At 48.3% G+C, this 17,210-nt stretch overlaps 1 protein-coding gene across 1 annotated transcript; it reads left to right on the top strand.

The window, feature by feature from the left end:
* The first annotated feature begins 572 nt into the window (after window positions 1-572).
* SCD (stearoyl-CoA desaturase) lies at window positions 573-15,768 on the top strand. Its single transcript, XM_010971047.3, has 6 exons — window positions 573-918; window positions 1,443-1,725; window positions 5,587-5,717; window positions 7,160-7,365; window positions 8,816-9,048; window positions 11,798-15,768. The coding sequence occupies exons 1-6, from the start codon at window positions 892-894 to the stop codon at window positions 11,995-11,997; spliced, it is 1,080 nt and encodes a 359-aa protein (XP_010969349.1). The 5' UTR covers window positions 573-891; the 3' UTR covers window positions 11,998-15,768.
* The last annotated feature ends 1,442 nt before the right edge of the window (window positions 15,769-17,210 follow it).

The following is a 17,210-nucleotide window of genomic DNA, read 5'->3' as shown; positions in this document are numbered from 1 at the left end:
GGCGGCCCCCGACCCGGGGCTTGCATGCCGTCTCCCCTCCCACGCGTCTCGGCAAGCGGGAAGGCGGGGGTGGAGTTGTGCTTAGTGGTCGCCCGCCTGGCTTCCCCACTCTTTCCCGGGAAACTTCCCCAGTGACCATCCATTCCCGAAGTGCCTGGGGCCAGTCCTGGGCTGGCACCCAGCCCCCCCCATTCCGGGACCGGGTCGTCTCTCTCTCTCTCCCAGAGAGAACGCTCCCGAGCGCCCCCGAGTCGGCAGGATGCCGGGCAGAGGCCCAGCGGCCGGTGGAAGAGAAGCCGAGAAGGAGAAAGGGAGGGGGAGTGAGGAGCTCGCGGCAGGGGGAACAGCAGATTGCGCCGAGCCAATGGCAACGGCAGGACGAGGTGGCACCAAATTCCCTTCGGCCAATGACGCGCCAGAGTCTACAGAAGCCTATTAGCATTTCCCCAGGGGCAGGGGCAGAGGCTAGGGCTGCGGCGGCTGAGACGCGGTGTGTCTGCAGCATCCAGTTTTTGCGCCTCCAGCCCTCAGCACGCCTCGGCTCTCTGTCTCCTCCCCTCTCCCGCCCATGCGACTCTCCCACTGTGAGCCAACTCTGCGCACTTTGCCTCTTGTTGGCAGAGAATAAAAGGGGTCTGAGGAAATACGGGACACGGTCACCCACTGCCAGCTGTAGCCTTTAAATCCCCAACCTGGGGAGATCCACGCACAGCGGGTCCAGTCCGGACACCAATCCAGCGCGCACGGTGCAGCAAAGGGTTCCGAGAGTGGCGCCGAGGATCGCCGAGCACAAGAGGGCTCGGGAACTAGTCTACGCTCAGTCCGGGCTGCCCCGAACTCAGCTCCGCAGTCTCAGCCCTGGGAAAGTGATCCCGGTGTCCGAGAGCCCAGATGCCGGCCCACTTGCTGCAGGAGGAGGTGAGCTTCCAAGTAATGGCTCCCAGACCGCGGGTTCGCCGGCGCTTGTTGGGCTTCTAGGTGACTCGGTGAGGAGAGAGCTTAGATTCCCGCGGAGGACATAGCCATCTTTTGCGAGTTGTCCTACCGTCAATTTGTTGGGAATGTGAATTTCAAGTTGGGAACGTAGTTCCCCAACTGCTGTCTTTTAAGCTTTAAAGAAAAATCCGGTTGTGCCGGTATCTTTATGGATGTAGACTTGCGGGTTTTCCTTTGTGCGTCCGTAGGGATGCGAGTGTTTTACTCCTTCCTATTGCCCCTTCACCTTGAGGTTTCAACCTCCTCCCCAATCTCTCTACACAGTTCCTGGAGACTTAACCTCACTTCCATTTAGCATACACCTTGCCCTCCGTTAATCTGGGTATTGGTGCAAGATCTGTGCCTATACTCCACCCTTCCCCAGCTTGCTGTGGGAGTGAAGTGGCTCCTACTATCTCCACGTGTCCTCTCCTCTCTCCTGACTCGCCACTTCCTCTCCCTTCCAGATCTCTAGCTCCTACACAACCACCACCACCATCACAGCGCCTCCCTCCAGGGTCCTGCAGAATGGAGGCGACAAGTTGGAGAAGACTCCCCTATACTTGGAAGAAGACATCCGCCCTGAAATGAAAGATGACATATATGACCCAAGCTACCAGGATAAGGAGGGCCCAAAGCCCAAGGTTGTGTATGTCTGGAGAAACATCATCCTCATGGGTCTGCTGCATTTGGGAGCCCTGTATGGGATCACATTGATCCCTACCTGCAAGTTCTACACCTTCTGCTGGGGTAAGAGGTTCCCTTGTCCTCCTGACCCAGTACCCCAGGTTCTCTCCACTCTTTTAATAAAGTAGGATCTTACATAAAAACACCAGCGCCTCCAGGGCAGGCTTTCCCAGCCACTTCACTTTGGTGTCATGAGAGGCTGGGTGGGCTGGGAACAGAGCCTAGGGGGTTTGGGATGCAGGAGTGTCAGTTCTGGGGGTCCTTTAATTTAGGTGTTGGGGAGGGAACACTGAGACCATGTGCTGCAGGCTTTAAAGTGAGTAGACCTGTGCCAGAGAGTCTGCTTTCCCTGAAAGAGCTTTTCTGTTTCAGGTCATTTGCTTGACTGCTTATTCCAGCCCTGCCAGCCACGAAAGAATCAGGGACCCTGCCTAGAAGGCATGGGACCATGGGACTAGACCAGTGGCTTTAGGGGGTATATGCTGAACACAGTCATGGGATAGCAAGAGAAACTACTCAAGAAGAGAGTTAGTAGAAGAGGGAGAAAGAGAGAGGTGGTCATTCATGAAATGATTTTGCCCTGATCTGTGGCCCAATCAGGCTGCTTAGTTATCCAGAAAGATGAAGAAGGCTCCTGCATAACCCAGATTACCAAGATGGGTTGCTCTAGGACTCCACGTAGCTCTCCAGGGAACTGTACATGCCACTCAACAAAATGTTCTTGGCATGAAATAAGATTGAAGAAGTGTTTCGGGTCCCATTAGCCCCTCTCTCCTGATGCCATGAAGTGCCTCCTTGCCCGGGAAGGCCAGGCCAGACCAGAAAAGAAAGCCCTGAGCAGCCCTGGCCTTGAGGCTGCTGCAGTAGGGAGACAGTCTCCAATGTGTCCCTGATCTGCCTTAGCTCAGCTCTTTCAGGAATCCGTGGGCTTTGGCTGACAGCAGGGCCCTGCCCCCTGCACACACACATGCGCTCTGCAGGCATTTCCACCTCTGTCACCGTAAGTCTGACTTGGGAAGGGAGAGCAGGGAACTCTAAAGACCCAGGGGCCCCATACTGCCACTCCTTAAGGCGGGGTGGGCCAGAACTCCCTCTCCAGAAAACAACTTGAGGGTTTCTAGAGCAGTCTCAGGCATGGGCTGCTTGAAATTGGCTGCGCTCTTGGAGGGTGGTTAGTAGTAGAAGAGCTGGTAGGCCTACTTTCACCTGAGTCTTCCAGGACCTCTTTGGTCTAAAGATGGTAGATCTGGTCCGTGGAGCTTTGTCTTAGGAAATCCTCTTGATGCCACAGGCAGAGAAATGCATCTGGGTAGATCCGTTCTCTCAATTTTTCCAGGTACAAACTGGGGACAACAGTACTTTTTATTTTTTTAAGATTAGAAAGGGTGCTCCTTAAGTTACACATGGGTCATTTGGTGGGGCCGGCCAGGTGCAGGAAATCAGTTCATCTATAGACCAGGACAGGCTCTTATATTTGTGAGCGGAGGGGACATTTGTTCTCCAGCCCTTCTGAGAACCCAGCAGAACTTCAGTTGCAGCATAAGGAATCAAGAGCAGGGGCAAGGATTCCCCAGGGAGACTGTGGACTCCTCTCTCTACCCCTTCTGACCAATAGAGGAGTCTTCACAAAGTGTTTAGTCACTTCCAAGCCCTTTCCAGCCTCAGGAGTCCCAGTAGCCTCTTTAAGTCCAGAGTTTGGCCAGACTGGCTGCTTCGCTCTTCCCCATCGGCTGCTAGTGCAGGAGGCAGAATGTGAACCCAAAACCAGGGCTGTGCCTGCTACCTTTTCGGGGCCCTGCCCATGGGTGTGTGCTGTGCCTTTGGACAGAGAAACATGTCATGCAGAGACTGGTGACTTTTTTACTCCTGTCCCTGGGCCCTGCAGTGGATGGCTTAGCTGACGGAATGAGCAATTTGGTAAGGGATATGAGAACTTCTCTGCCTTAAGGAACAAGAGGGGTTGGGGGGAGGGTCAGAGGTCTCACCTTCAGAGTCCAGGAGCTTGACTTCACCTTTTCTTGTTTTATCCCTAAGGACAGTGTTAAATCAGCAAATGGTTGTGATTCCAGTATTTCTCATGACTGAGCAATTTTGAGTGTGTCTTGGAAGAGCCCTGAGGGAAGAGCAGCAGAGTTATCTCTGGCCCCTGAGGGGCCATGGGGCAAAACTTCTCCAGTCTCTTATGGCTATAGCTATGAGGTTTTGCTTAACTATCAATCTGGACTTTAATAGAGAATGAATTTCCAACTGACACAAGGCCTTCTATTAGATAGGCTTAGAGGGGCTGATAGAAGAAGGCACCAGAGGTCTTGCGTGCTTTTCCCAATTCCTCTGTTCATGCTAGGATCTTCTGTGCTTTCTGAGTCAACTTGCCAGGGTCTTCTGCGGCATGGAACAACCCCAGTAGCTTCCTTGGTTCTGAGCTGAGTGCTTCTTCTTTTGTGCCAAAGACATTTTTCTTCGCCCTTGGTTATTGGCAGGCTTTGGCTCAGCTGTCATTTATCCAGGTACAAATGCAGACAAAGGCTGCATCGGAGGCCAGCAAACCACCTGGGGCCCTAATCCAGTCCAGAGGGGCTACAGGTAGAACTTTCATTGAGACGGACTCTGGCTCCATGGCTATCTTCCCGATCCTGTAGGGGGAACAGGATGGGGTAGAGGAAGATGGGCAGGGTGGGGGCTTGTTTAGGAAACTGGTATCTGTGGCTGGTGAAGAACACAGGACAGTTTGTTGCAATGTGTGGTGTCTCCAACAGCAACTAAGTTCAGTGGCCACTGAGGATCCATTGTTTCTAGCTGCTTCCCTAGGAATGAAACATTGTCAACAGTCACTGCTCTACCAAGGCCCCAGCCTCTGCCTGCTGGAGCTACTGAACAGGGGAAGGTGGGTACACCCAGCTATTCACTTCCCAGTTAGAGACTATCTGGCGCCCCCGGGGCTGCAGGCCTCCGGGAAGGTGAGGCAAGACAGCCTTGGGGTGCTCCACCCACAGCTTTGAGCCTGTCCCATTGTCTAGAATTAGCCTTGACGGAGGGTGTATGGCTGAAGGAAGGACCTGGCAAAAGAGAGATGCGGGAACTGTGTGCATATCTTGGGGAGGTGGATGGTATACATACTCATGCCAGAGTTCAGGAACACGAACTGCTTGTTAACAGAAAACCTTGTTTCACACCATGGCTCCAATTCTTACTAGCTGTGTGACCATGGATAAACACTTAACCTCTCTGAGCATGTATTTCTTCAACTGCAAGGTAAGGCTCTTAAACCCCATTCAGGGTATCCAGTGAATCTGGGAATATAAAATCTTTGGTGAGGCTTAAGACACTGTGCAGATATGACTTAAGTGCAGGGTGAATTTTCCCCTTCTATGCCTGCTAAAAGATTGAAATGCTTTTGTACCAGTGGGTCAGTAGCCCTAGTCCTAAGCCCCCTTAAAGTCCCCTAGAATCTAGGGTCCCCCAAATTGTTGGTGCCCAAACCATACTGTCTGCTAAATATTTTAATACTACCCTTGCTTATGGGTCTTAAGCTCTGTAGGAGTGGTCTGTGGTCCAAAAAATGTTGGAGAAGGTGAGCTGAAGGTCAGAGGAGATGAGACCTGGGATAACATCCCTCATGACTGAGAAGGACAAGTGGCTGGTGGCGGCGGGGAGGGGTGAGAGCTCTCTTCTCCATCCTGCCTTTCTGAAGTTCCTGGAACTCCTAAGCTTATTCCAGCTCCTAGGTTGGGAGGATGGGAGGTGATGGTATTTTTCAAGTGGTAAAATCAAAGAGGCCCAAGAGATCAGGGTATCCATCAAGTTCAGGGTAAAGCAGCGTCTTACCAGAAGCCTGAGATTAGAACACACAGACTCTGACCTGGGGAGAACATCATGAAAATGCTTTCCCAAATTAGTGACTCCCACTCTGTCTTCTCCCGGCAGTGCTTTTCTACTATATAATAAGTGCCCTGGGCATAACAGCAGGAGCTCATCGCCTGTGGAGTCACCGATCTTATAAAGCTCGGCTGCCGTTGCGGGTCTTCCTGATCATTGCCAACACCATGGCATTCCAGGTAAGAAGCCAGCTGTGCTCAGCTCTTCTTTCCTCACTCTGTCGACGAGGGCAGAATGGTGGCGATCGGTGCCTAGAGAGGAGCAGCACCTGGAGAGCCACTTCACTTTCCTCTCTCCTTACGGTCACCTCAAGTCCAGGCTCAGTCCTCACAGCCATAAAACATGAGCATATTTCTGAGTCGCTGGAAAAGGGAAATAGGAGATAAAGAGGAAGTACTCGCAGTGTATTGGATCGTTTTTGATGCCCTGTTATCGCGCAGTTTGGCTGTTGTGGAAGTGCTTGAGGTAGGGACTGACCCTGGTTTCCTGGGCATACATTGGACAATAAGTTCACTCTTTTAGGTGAATGTCTTATTTCACCACAGTGGGGTTGAAGTTAATGTTTCACACATTCATGAACTCTGTTGTTTTCAGGTAAGAAGAACATACACTCATAGTGCTGCGTATGTGCCTGGCACTATTCTAAGCCCCTGACGTAGATTACTCCATTAAATCCTCACAGCCATCTTAGGAGGTAGATACTATTATTATTCCCATTTCACAGATGGGGAAATAGTGTCACTGAGCATTTAGGTAGACCAACATTATAGTCCTATGTTGGGCTGCCAGGCTGCCTAAGTCAAGCATTGAGGTTTGTTGAAGCAGAAAGTTTGTAACAGATAGAATGAAGGGATTTGGAGGGTGAGAACTCACAGTTATTCAGCAGCAGCAATGAGCAAAGGATGACGTGTAGTGTGGGGCTTAGCTTGAAGCAAGAGGAAAAAAGAAGGAAATTGGTCCCCTTCGTCATGGCAATATCCCACAGTCACATGATCACCTCGGCCATAGGGCTTTACACTTTTTGATGTTGTCCCTGTAGGGCAACAAGGAGGAAGATATTGGAACCCTCTCTAAGGGATACAAAGGGCCCCAGAGGAGCCCAGAGCTCCTTCGGAAATGTCAAATCATGATTTATGTGTCTGGCCTTGTTAAGTTGTATGAGCTGTCTCTTGCCAAGGCATCAGAATGGAGCTGGCCATAGCTTCAGCCACTGACTGGGACGCTTGGTCACAAGGCTGCCTGCCTCTTATTCTCCACGCCCAGGGAATTAGGCAGCCCACGAAGACCTCTGCCACGATTTCTTGCTTGAAGAATTGCAGTGTTCTCTCCTGATGAAACTCTCTGAGCTCTGTCTGATCTACCTCCATTCTGCCCACCATGTAACCCTCAAGCAGCAGCCCTATTCAAATGCCCCTGAGGCTTTAAGTTGCTTTTCCACCTAAGCTTCAGCGGCAAGTTGGGGGAAGAGAGGAGGCAACTCTATAACTCCTCCTTTGGAGCCTCGATTCCTGGGTGTTCTGTGAGGCTGGGCTGAGCCCTGGGCTCTTGAAGACACCTCACGTGGGCATCCCCTGAGAGGGTGTCTCTCCTCAAGCCTCATTCCTCTTCTCTGTCCCTCCAGAATGACGTTTTTGAATGGGCCCGAGACCACCGCGCCCACCACAAGTTTTCGGAAACAGATGCTGATCCCCACAATTCCCGACGAGGCTTTTTCTTCTCGCACGTGGGTTGGCTGCTTGTGCGCAAACACCCCGCTGTCAAAGAGAAAGGTGGTTTGCTAGACTTGTCTGACCTAAAAGCCGAGAAGCTGGTGATGTTCCAGAGGAGGTGAGTGGCGCCATGATGGAGATGGGCACCTGGCATTCGGGGGACCCCTTTTTACTCCTACAACAACAATAAGCTGAGAAACTGAGTTTAAAACCCTAATTTTTAACAGCCCAAGGGCCCACAGCCTTAGACTGTTGTTGTTTCTTTCTCTCTGAGCTTTCTTAATTAAACCAATTAAATTCAACAAATGTTTGTTGACCTAGGACAATGATGGATACAAAGCTGAATGTTGTCATAGTCTTTACATTTGAGGAGTTTGCAGCCCATGGGGGAGAGGAGAGACAAGCCAAGGGTCCAAATACCTTTGATAGGTGGCAAAATATTTTCTATACCCATGAGAGTCACCAAGGGGAGGGAGATCGTGGAGTGGGGAACATCAGGGAAGGGTTTGTGAAGAAAGTAGCTTTGGAATCCACTGATGGGGAGAGATTTTCACAGGTGTGTGGGGGCGGGGGGGAGGGACAGAGCAAACAAAGAATGAGCTGAAGTGGGAAGCATGTTCCAGCAACAGAGTCCTTTTGCTTGAAGTACAGGGTGTGGTAGGAAATAAGACTAGAGAGACCAATACCATTCTTGCGGAGTTTTCAAAGCAGGCAGGGCTTAACTGAACCCAGGCAGTAGGAAACCATGGAAAGGTTTTTGAGCCAGAATGTCGCATGGTCAGAGGTGTGCTTTAGAAAGGTGACTCTCGGAATAGGTGAGAGAAGCCATTGAGCCACTGAGGTGAGAAGCGGGGTGACAAGTCAGGAAAATGGGGATTGGTGCCGGGGAAGTGGAAGGAAGAATGGAGAGGAGTTGGAGGCAGGGAATGCTAATGATATGAGCGGATCAGACTTGACTGCTGAAGAGATGCAGGCAATCAGTCCCTTGGGAGTCAGTGGCCTGCTCTCCATTTGGGGGAATGGGACAGGGCCTCCAGAGGGACAGGCCTGCAGACGTCCAGGACACTCAGTGTGCCTTGCTGAGGGAAAAGAAGAGGACAGCTTAGAGGGTGGCTAGCAGGAAATGGAGGCAAGATACTACACATAGATTCTGCACAGAGCACTGACAGACAGGAAGGAGCCCAAAGGCAGAATGGGAAAACCTGGGAAGGAGAACTCAGTACATTAGTCTATAATTTGGACCTCACCTCTTTAACCAATAGGGTATTATGCTGCAGTTAAAAAAAAAGAGCGATAGATTTAGAGTCAGGAGACAAAGCATTCCAATCCTTGCTCCACCGGTTCCTGGTGGTATGACCCTAGAAAAGTCATTGACCCTCATGACCTCATCTGAAAAGTATGATAATTCTCAAAAGATTTCCCACCCCATTCCCTCTTGCTCTGTTTCCTGCCACATTGTACTCACCAGTGTAGAAGGAAGGAGACAGCCCAACCCTGTGAGAGTGGAAAATCAGGTAGGTTTTCAGAGTCCTGTCTCTGCTGACCAGGCGTGTGATCTCTCCATGTAGGTACTATAAACCCGGCATCCTGCTGATGTGCTTCATCATGCCCACACTCGTGCCCTGGTATTTCTGGGGTGAAACTTTTCAACACAGCCTGTACCTTGCCACTTTCCTTCGTTACGCCGTTGTGCTCAATGTCACCTGGCTGGTGAACAGTGCTGCTCACCTGTACGGATATCGCCCTTACGACAAGACTATTAACCCCCGAGAGAATATCCTGGTTTCACTGGGAGCTGTGGGTAAGTCTGCAGTCCACAGCAAGAACACATCAAGTGGTCTGTTGGTTGGGATATTAGGCTAGGAGTGAGAAAAACCAGTTTAGCCTGTTTTATGACCCCTCTCTAGCTGTATTTCCACCATAAAACTAAGGGGCATATTAGAAAATCCTTGAGGGTGAGATAAGTCCTATGTAAAGAGAAAAGGGTAAAAAAATAGCAATGCCTTTGATTCCAGGTTCCCAAATAACCCCCAGATGTTGTGTGTGATGAGCTCCTTTGAGTTGTCCTTTTTCCAGTCATCTCTGGGCTGGGTGGTGGTCTTGCTTGGGGTAGGGAATACATATAAGTAGACCAGGAGGATCATCTGGGTGGCTGGTAAGCCTAGTGTTTTATATTTCGACATGCTGGACAACATGTAGAACAAACACTTGTCATTTAATCCAATAAGCTTCTCTTTCATCACCTTGCTCTATTTATGCCTTATTGCTTGGTGATGCCAGTCTGAGGGTCATCAAACCAACTGCTTGTGGCCCTTTATCACCACCTACCACTCTCATCTCTTATCCTTTATTTTTCTGTCTTCTGCTGCTATTTTGTTCTGGGAACTCTTTCCCCTCAGCATGGCTTAGGAAACTCCTGATAAAGCCATTCATTTGATCACAACTCAAGTTCACTGATCTAATGCCGACTATTCAAGAATTTATTTCTATCATTCCAGTTCCAGTGGCCAGAGCTGAAGACAACAGGGTTCTACCATCTGTCTGCACTTTTTTTCTGCTTCTCTTTTGAACTAAATATAGATCTTGACTAAGGCCTGGAGTCAGTTTTCCTTATGCAAACCCCACAGCCTCTTCCACACTAGTGATCAGTGCTGTTGGTCATCCAGCATATCTAGGCAACCTCCCCGCACCACACATTTATGTGCACCATGGCCTGGCATTCACTTTTTTCTCTAAAATCTTCCTTTATATTCTCAACTCGGACCATCTTTTTTTTACTCTCTGTACTAAAGGCATTTTTTCCCCCCATCTCCTTTTAACCTTTATGCATCTTCCCTTCCTTTCAGGGACCTTCCACCTTTGTGCATGTTCTTATTCTGAACCATGTTAGAAATCAATCATAGAGTCTATTTTCACAGAAAATTTATAAACACTCTAGAAGTTTCTGGAATGAGATTGGTCTTTAACTGCAAATGGATCTTCCCCAATCCCGACCTCTTTATGACCGTCCATTCAAAGTGACTGCCAGTATCTTCCTTTGTCTCAGTTATCAATCGTTCCCCCATACCTGTGGTTCTCCCCCTTATCGCCTCACCCTCTGTTCTCTGGTAGCTGGCTTCTCTGCCATTCGAATCTTTTTCTTCTTGAATTACCTCCCCCAAGTCACACGCACATCTTCTCTCTGCCAAAGCTGACCTCCCCCCTTGATCCTCTCTTGGGCTGTATCTCACTGCCCCAGTTGCAAAGTCTTATCCTTCCACCCACTCTCTTTTTTATCTCTACCTCCCTTCTCTTTTTTTCTCCTTTGGCAACAAGTGTGTGTCTGATTCTGTTTTAAGCTTGATGAGTACCGGCCTGGCTAGTGCCTAAAGAGAGCCTAGCTGCAAAGTCAGTTATGAAAATGAGCAATCCTCCTTCGGTACCTTTAGCCTTAGGGTCCTCTCACCCTCCTACTGAGTTCACTGCTCTCCTGGGGCCCTTTCATCTTCAAAGGGCTGGACTTGCTCCTTTACTAGCTATTCTCCACCCGACTTTACCCCAACCTTATAAGGGCTGGTATTGTTATTGTTGAAGGGGGTTCAGAAAGAAGATCCTGCCAAATGTTGGAGAACTCTCTGTCTGTGGAGTTTCCACGATTCTACCCTTTACAAAAATTATCCTGAATCGAGAATTTCTTTGATTTTCCTCTGTCCATCCAAGTGAACTGCTCATTTCAGGTTGTTCGAGGTTGGAGGGAATACCTAAGCCTTTTGATTCTTGTTCCCTCTGAGATCTTCTGTTTTATCGACATCACCTCTGCACCAGGGTTAAAGTTAAAAGAATTAGAAGCCAGAACAATCCACTCTGAATCAGGCCCCTGGGCTGGGCCTACTTTCTTCTGACTTTTGATTGTTGCTGCCTAATTCTGTTGGTACCTTCCATGCCTAGAGATAGTACCAGTGCAGTGGGGAAAGGTGTACTCCTTTTTCACCTTTGTAAAAAACATAGCAAAAGTTCTTCATTCTGGGCTCTCTCCTCTCCCCACCCTAACACTTGCACATACAATGGAGAGCCTTGAGGGTGTCAGACCGATATTTAGTGAAGCTCTGAAACTGTCCCATCTAAAATCCATTCTCAGCAACAGCAGTTTCTTTCTAGTCCTCTCTCCAGTCATCTCTCCTCAGGGAAATGGGCAGTCCTCCTCCCACAGAGGCTCCCAGAGAGCTATGGCAACCAGCATCTCCCCTGTTATTTCTTAAGATGCTTCTGAGGGGATCTGTTTGGTTCAGAGTTGAAAAGACTAGGGGGGAGGATATAGCTCAAGTGGTGGAGCACATGCTTAGCATGCATGAGGTCCTGGGTTCAGTCCCCAGTGCCTCCTCCAAAGATAAATAAATAAAGGTACCACCCCCCCAAAAAAAGTTAGGAAAAACTATGTTCATTCATTCATTCATTCCACAACAGCCAATTTCTACTAAGTCTGAGGTACTCTGCTAGGTAATCAGTCTGCCAAGATCAGGAAATCAGCAATCTACAGTGTAGCTCCTTAATTTTCTCCACTTTTGTTCCAGGTGAGGGCTTCCACAACTACCACCACTCCTTTCCCTATGACTACTCTGCCAGTGAGTACCGCTGGCACATCAACCCAACCACGTTCTTCATCGATTGCATGGCTGCCCTTGGTCTGGCTTATGACCGGAAGAAAGTATCCAAGGCTGCCATCTTGGCCAAGGTTAAAAGAACTGGAGACGGAAGCTACAAGAGTGGCTGAGTTTGGGGTCCCTCGGGCTCCTCTTCCAAAAGCCAGCTGGGCAGAGGTTTAATGTTCTGTTTATTAACTACTGAATAATGCTACCAGGATGCTAAAGATGATGATGTTAACCCATTCCAGTACAGTATTCTTTTAAAATTTCTTTTAAAATTGAGAGCCAACAAGTCTGCCTTCATGATGCTAAGCTAATATTCTTATTTCTTCTCTTCTCTTCTCTCTCTTCTAGTCCTATTGTCCTTCTCTTTGCTTTGTTCCTATCACCTTCTTTCTGTCTCTCCCCCCCACCCCCATTGCCTCCCAGGCAAGCAGCTGGTCAGTCATTGGTGGGTTTCCAGCTTCCAAAGCCTAGACAGTCTTCCTTGAGTCCAAAGGATAACTCTTTCCTGGAGCTGTCCTGAGCTTTAAGGTGGGTGGTTCAAGCTAGAGATATGACATCTTCTGGGAAGGCCCCTGTTAATTATCTTCAGCCTAGGCTTTTTCTAGATGAAATGGAAAAATAACTGTATTTTGGCACAGCTTTGAAAGCAGGTAAATTTTCAGGGGAGAGAGTTAGCATTCATGGTATGATGGATACGTGAGGATGAGGTGAGGTAGGAAACAAGGCATGAAGCTCCTGTTATGACCAGACACCCAGCTGCCTGCCCAGTGAGAGCTTCAAGCCCCACCACACAGCACGCCGCCTTTCTCCCCTGACTCTGCCCAGGGAACGGCCGTAGAGCTCAGCAATGCTCAAACTCAAAAGCAAATCTCAACGTCCCAGTATACTTTAGGCTGCAGATAAAGAAGTATTTAGTTTTTGGTAAAAGTGGTCTCTGCTGGGGAAGAATCTTTTTCTTCTTCTTCTTAAATGGTAGGAAGATTTCTTATTCCATATAACAAGAAATCTTCAGCTTGGCTGTTTCCAGAATTGATGAATGCGGCAGCTTATGGAATCGTCACAATTCTTTCATCTTTCTGCTTTGCCATCTTGGGGCTGTTGGTCAACTCCCCTCATAGTAATAAGGTGGCTGCAGCATTTTGAGATAGCCAAAGAAGGGATGCTTTGGTGGGACAGTGGTGAACATATATGCCTTCCAAAAAAGAGGATTTTAGGCAGTGGAATTGGGTCAAACATAACGATACACACACACACACACACACACACACACACACACACACACACACACACGTACTTTGCTTGGAATATTAAAATCATTCACTTGGAGTATTTTCCTCTAAAGGAGAGGGAGGCTTTGAAGATGAAGAAGAATTAGGTGATCTGTCTGCTTTCCTCTCACTGCTGGACAGGAGATGGAGAGGTTGAGGGGCAGGGTCTGTAGGCAGTTTCTAAGAGACAACATTACAAGAGAAGGGCTCTGAGAACACATGTTGCTGGGGGATTCAGAAGGTTACTGAGTAAGGTGTTGGGTGCCCTAATACAGAAGCTGGCTGGTTATACAAACAAGTTAGATGTTGGGCCCATTCATTCATTCCAGTTTCCCTCGGAATGAGTGAAAACTAGAAGGCTTCTCCCTACGGTGTCAAACCCTTTCACCCTTTCCTTCTGTTAACTCCTAGCCTAAAGTATAGGACTGCCTGGGGGGTGAGGTGGGAATCTCTTAACTACCCCGACTATTGATTCCTGCCCTATCTGTCCATTTTCTCCTGCCAGTTCTATCTCCTCCCTGATGTTTTCTTCTTTCTCTGGACAGGCACACCTCCTTTGTGTGTTTTCAGAGGCAGCTCCCTCTCCTACAGACAGAATGCTCAGGGTCACTGAACCACTGTTTCTCTTTATAAAGTTGAGCTAGCTGCCACTTTCACTTGGCCTCCAGAGTCTCCACCTACACCCTTGTGCTCCTCGGCCACACTAATAACTCAAGACAAGGCTGGCAGATCCTGCTAGAAACATCCCGAGCACAGGCATTCTCTCTCATGAGGCACAGCCAAGCCAAATGCTCGTGTTGTGTCAGTGAGCCAGCCACGGAGCAAAAGAGGGTTTGTTTTCAGTCTCCTCTGTCTGGGTCAAACCAGAGAGCATGCTGGGTGCCTCTGCTCACTCGGTAGGCCTGCCCAACCTGAGTCAATGCTCCCAGCTGATGGGTGCGATGCTTGCAGAGTTAGGAGGAGCCTAGTCTTCACTGGGAAGCACAAAAAGCAAAGGTAAAGTTCCAAAGTGCCTCACTCCAGAGGAGGCCCCGTGCCCCGGAGCCAGGGTATACGGCAAAGCTTTGGCTGAGAATTGAGATCTGAGAGGCCATGAACTTTACTGAACTCTCTGTTTGACAAACTAACCAGCCCTCCCCACAACATAGCCTAGGGCAGACAATAGTATAGAAGAGGTCTGAGAAAAACAAGATCAGTGTTTCGAGTACCTTGGACCACTCCTGTCCCTGTAACCTTAGTTGTCAATGCAGCAGCCTGGCTTTACTCTCTTAAGATTGGAAATGTACAGTACCAAACATTCTGTCCATGGTTGAGCCCCAGTGATGGAAGGGAGGAGGGCATTTCTTCCTATATCAATTGAATAGATTTCTAATTGATGATCAAAGACAACTCTACCCTTCTCTTCTGATTGTGTTGATGGATCTGATCCATACCACAACTCTACGCAAGGCTGGATGGGCTCATCAGGCCGAAGGCCCCAGTGTGTATGTGGACATGTAGGTGGGGCGAGGGGGTGTCTGCTGAGTAAGGAATCCTTTTTTCAAGATTCTAAAGCTGAATTCAAATGACGCATTAATGACCCAGAAACTCAGATCTGATGGAGTGTGAATTTCTAACAGTCCTTGCTTTGTAGGCATGCTGACAACTTATCAGGGTGCCTTACATCTTTTCTTATCAGTGTTGCGTCAGAGCCTGCTCTTGCTCCCTCCTTTCTCCCTCTGTGGAGGTCCTTTGCACCTGAGAGCCTGCAGAAGTGGCTGGGAGAAAGGGGGGCCTGACTGGAGAATGATCAGTATAGCTATTTGCAGGATTCCCTTCTGGAAACTTCTGTAGGGCTGTTTTTATTAAAAGTGCCCGCATTTGATGGAGGGTGGAAGGAATCTGAATGTATTTGGTTTATAATTTCTTTTTTTTAGATTAAAAGATGGTTATAGCATTTAAAATGGAAACTTTTTTCTCCTGGTTAGCTAGTATCCTGAGTGTATTCTCTGTAAGTGTAGCTCAAATGGGTCAGCGTGAAAAGTTAAAGAAAGCACCATGTCAATGTTAATGCAGTTGGTTACGGCCAGGGCCTCTCCTACCACTGTGCCACTGACTTGCTGTGTGACTCTGGGCAAGTCATTTAACTATAATGTGCCTCAGTTTTCCTTCTGTTAAAATGGAATAATAATACTGACCTACCTCAAAGGGCAGTTTTGAGGCGTGACTAATGCTTTTTATAAAGCATTTTGGGATCCTTCAGCAGAGGAATTCTCTTATGTCCTGAGTATTTTTATAGTAGCAGTATCCACCATGAACCATGTCCACCATGAACCATGTGTCCTGGATGCTATCCTCAATCCATATGGTTCTCTCTGAGTGATGGAATATAAACCCATTAGATAAGTGGTGGATAACTAGCCAGACAAAAGTTGAGACTGCAAACTCATTGCCATGGAAACATACACAGGATATCTTTTCCTTGATTGGGTGGGATTTTTCCCTTTTTATGTGGGATAGTAGTTATTTGTGATCTAAGAATAATTTTGGAATAATTTCGGAATAATTTCTATTAATATCAACTCTGAAGCTAGTAGTACTGATCTGAGATTGTGTTTGTTCATAATAAAAGTGAAGTGAATCTGATTGCCCTGCCTGTGTCTGGGAGTTTTTTGGGCTGCAATTCAAAGTCTCTTGGGACTTAACCTACCACCCTATTTATGTCCTGCTCCTGTACCTTTAAGAGTGAAAAAGAAGCAGAAGCTGCAATGGTTGACTCATGCCCCAGTAACCGGCCCTGCCCTCCCTGCCTTTCCTAGGGGTAACTCTAGGTTAAACTCAGCCTTGGCGCAGGAAACCAGGAGTCTGCTGCCATTAGAGCAAACACATTAACTGCCAGCTGGCACTTTGGACCTAGGTTTCCCCAGGTCTCTGTGTGTGTCCCATAGTCATATGGCCCCAAAATAAAGATACTGAGCGAGGAAGAGAGCAGCAGGAGCCACACTCTGGAGAGCAGTGCTTTACCTTGCAACCCAGGCTGGGCCCGTCCAGGTCGTTCTTCTAAAATGTATTTCCTCCTGGGGGTTGGGAGGGTGGGGTCGGGTGGGGGGCGAGGAGGGGAGTAGCTTCCTGAAACTGCTGATTAACAACAGCAGGCAGAAAGGAAAAACAATCTGAGGGAAGGCTTGTAAATTCCTGAAACAGAGAGGGCTTCAGGATCATTAGGTAGGAAAGGCTTTAGCTTTACCTACTTTATCTGAGAAACTTTGCGTGGGAAAGAAAAAGACTTTTTACAGTTTGAAGAAGCACCATCCTCTAACAGGAGCCACCTGGACAATAACTAGGCTTTTTAAACATTCCCCAGAACCAACCCCCCTCATTTTCTAATTTAAGGCTGTCCTCACCTTGGACAAGGAGCAAGGCTCCCTCAGTGATTCTAAGCATCTAAAATCAAGTCCATATTCATTGAGGCCTTACCAGACCTCAATAACTTAACTTGACAGTGACACTTCCTTAATATCTGGTTTCCCACCTCTTTCCCTCTGTTTTGTTTGAAATGTTCAGGTTGGACCATTTTTTCTGTTATTCTATAATTGTACTGTTCCTTCCAAGTCTCTGCTTTGCCTTTGGAGACAAAGACACCAGACACAGGAGAAAAGGACGGCTGCTATAAACTCTAGCGAGTCTAGGATGATACTTTTGTGATACCAGGTGCCTTGGGAAAATCCATATATGCACCATTTTTTCTATTAGATAAAGGGGTTGAGGCCATGCATTGACACAAACCTTGCAAACTTTTGATGAAGGAAACCCAAGTTCTGAGTCCACCAGACCCCTAGACGCCATGATGACATAACCAGGCATGGTACTGAGGGCTCGACAGTGCATTATCGCATCATATCAGAAGCAGGTGCTATTCTCACCCCAGTTTTACTGACAAGGTAACTGAATTCACTGAGAGAGAAAATATGCTTTGAGAGAGTGAGCTATGCTGCTGTGATCCAGCTCCAGGACTTTGCTCTTTAACTGCCCGCCATGTGGGTGTGAGGTAGATGACAAACTAGATAAGCCTGGAATCCGTAAATCTC

The sequence above is a fragment of the Camelus bactrianus genome, chromosome 11 (genome assembly GCF_048773025.1).
Source record: "Camelus bactrianus isolate YW-2024 breed Bactrian camel chromosome 11, ASM4877302v1, whole genome shotgun sequence".
Taxonomy (NCBI): domain Eukaryota; kingdom Metazoa; phylum Chordata; class Mammalia; order Artiodactyla; family Camelidae; genus Camelus; species Camelus bactrianus.
Note: the sequence above shows the minus strand (reverse complement) of the source record. Positions and strands in the feature narration are given on the sequence as shown.

Bases quoted from the DNA above. Each gene is read 5' to 3' on its own strand.
- SCD (XM_010971047.3), top strand. From the start codon at position 892: ATGCCGGCCCACTTGCTGCAGGAGGAG. The intron at 919-1,442 runs GTGAGCTTCCAA...TCTCCCTTCCAG, and splicing joins CCCACTTGCTGCAGGAGGAG to ATCTCTAGCTCCTACACAAC. The intron at 9,049-11,797 runs GTAAGTCTGCAG...CTTTTGTTCCAG, and splicing joins GGTTTCACTGGGAGCTGTGG to GTGAGGGCTTCCACAACTAC.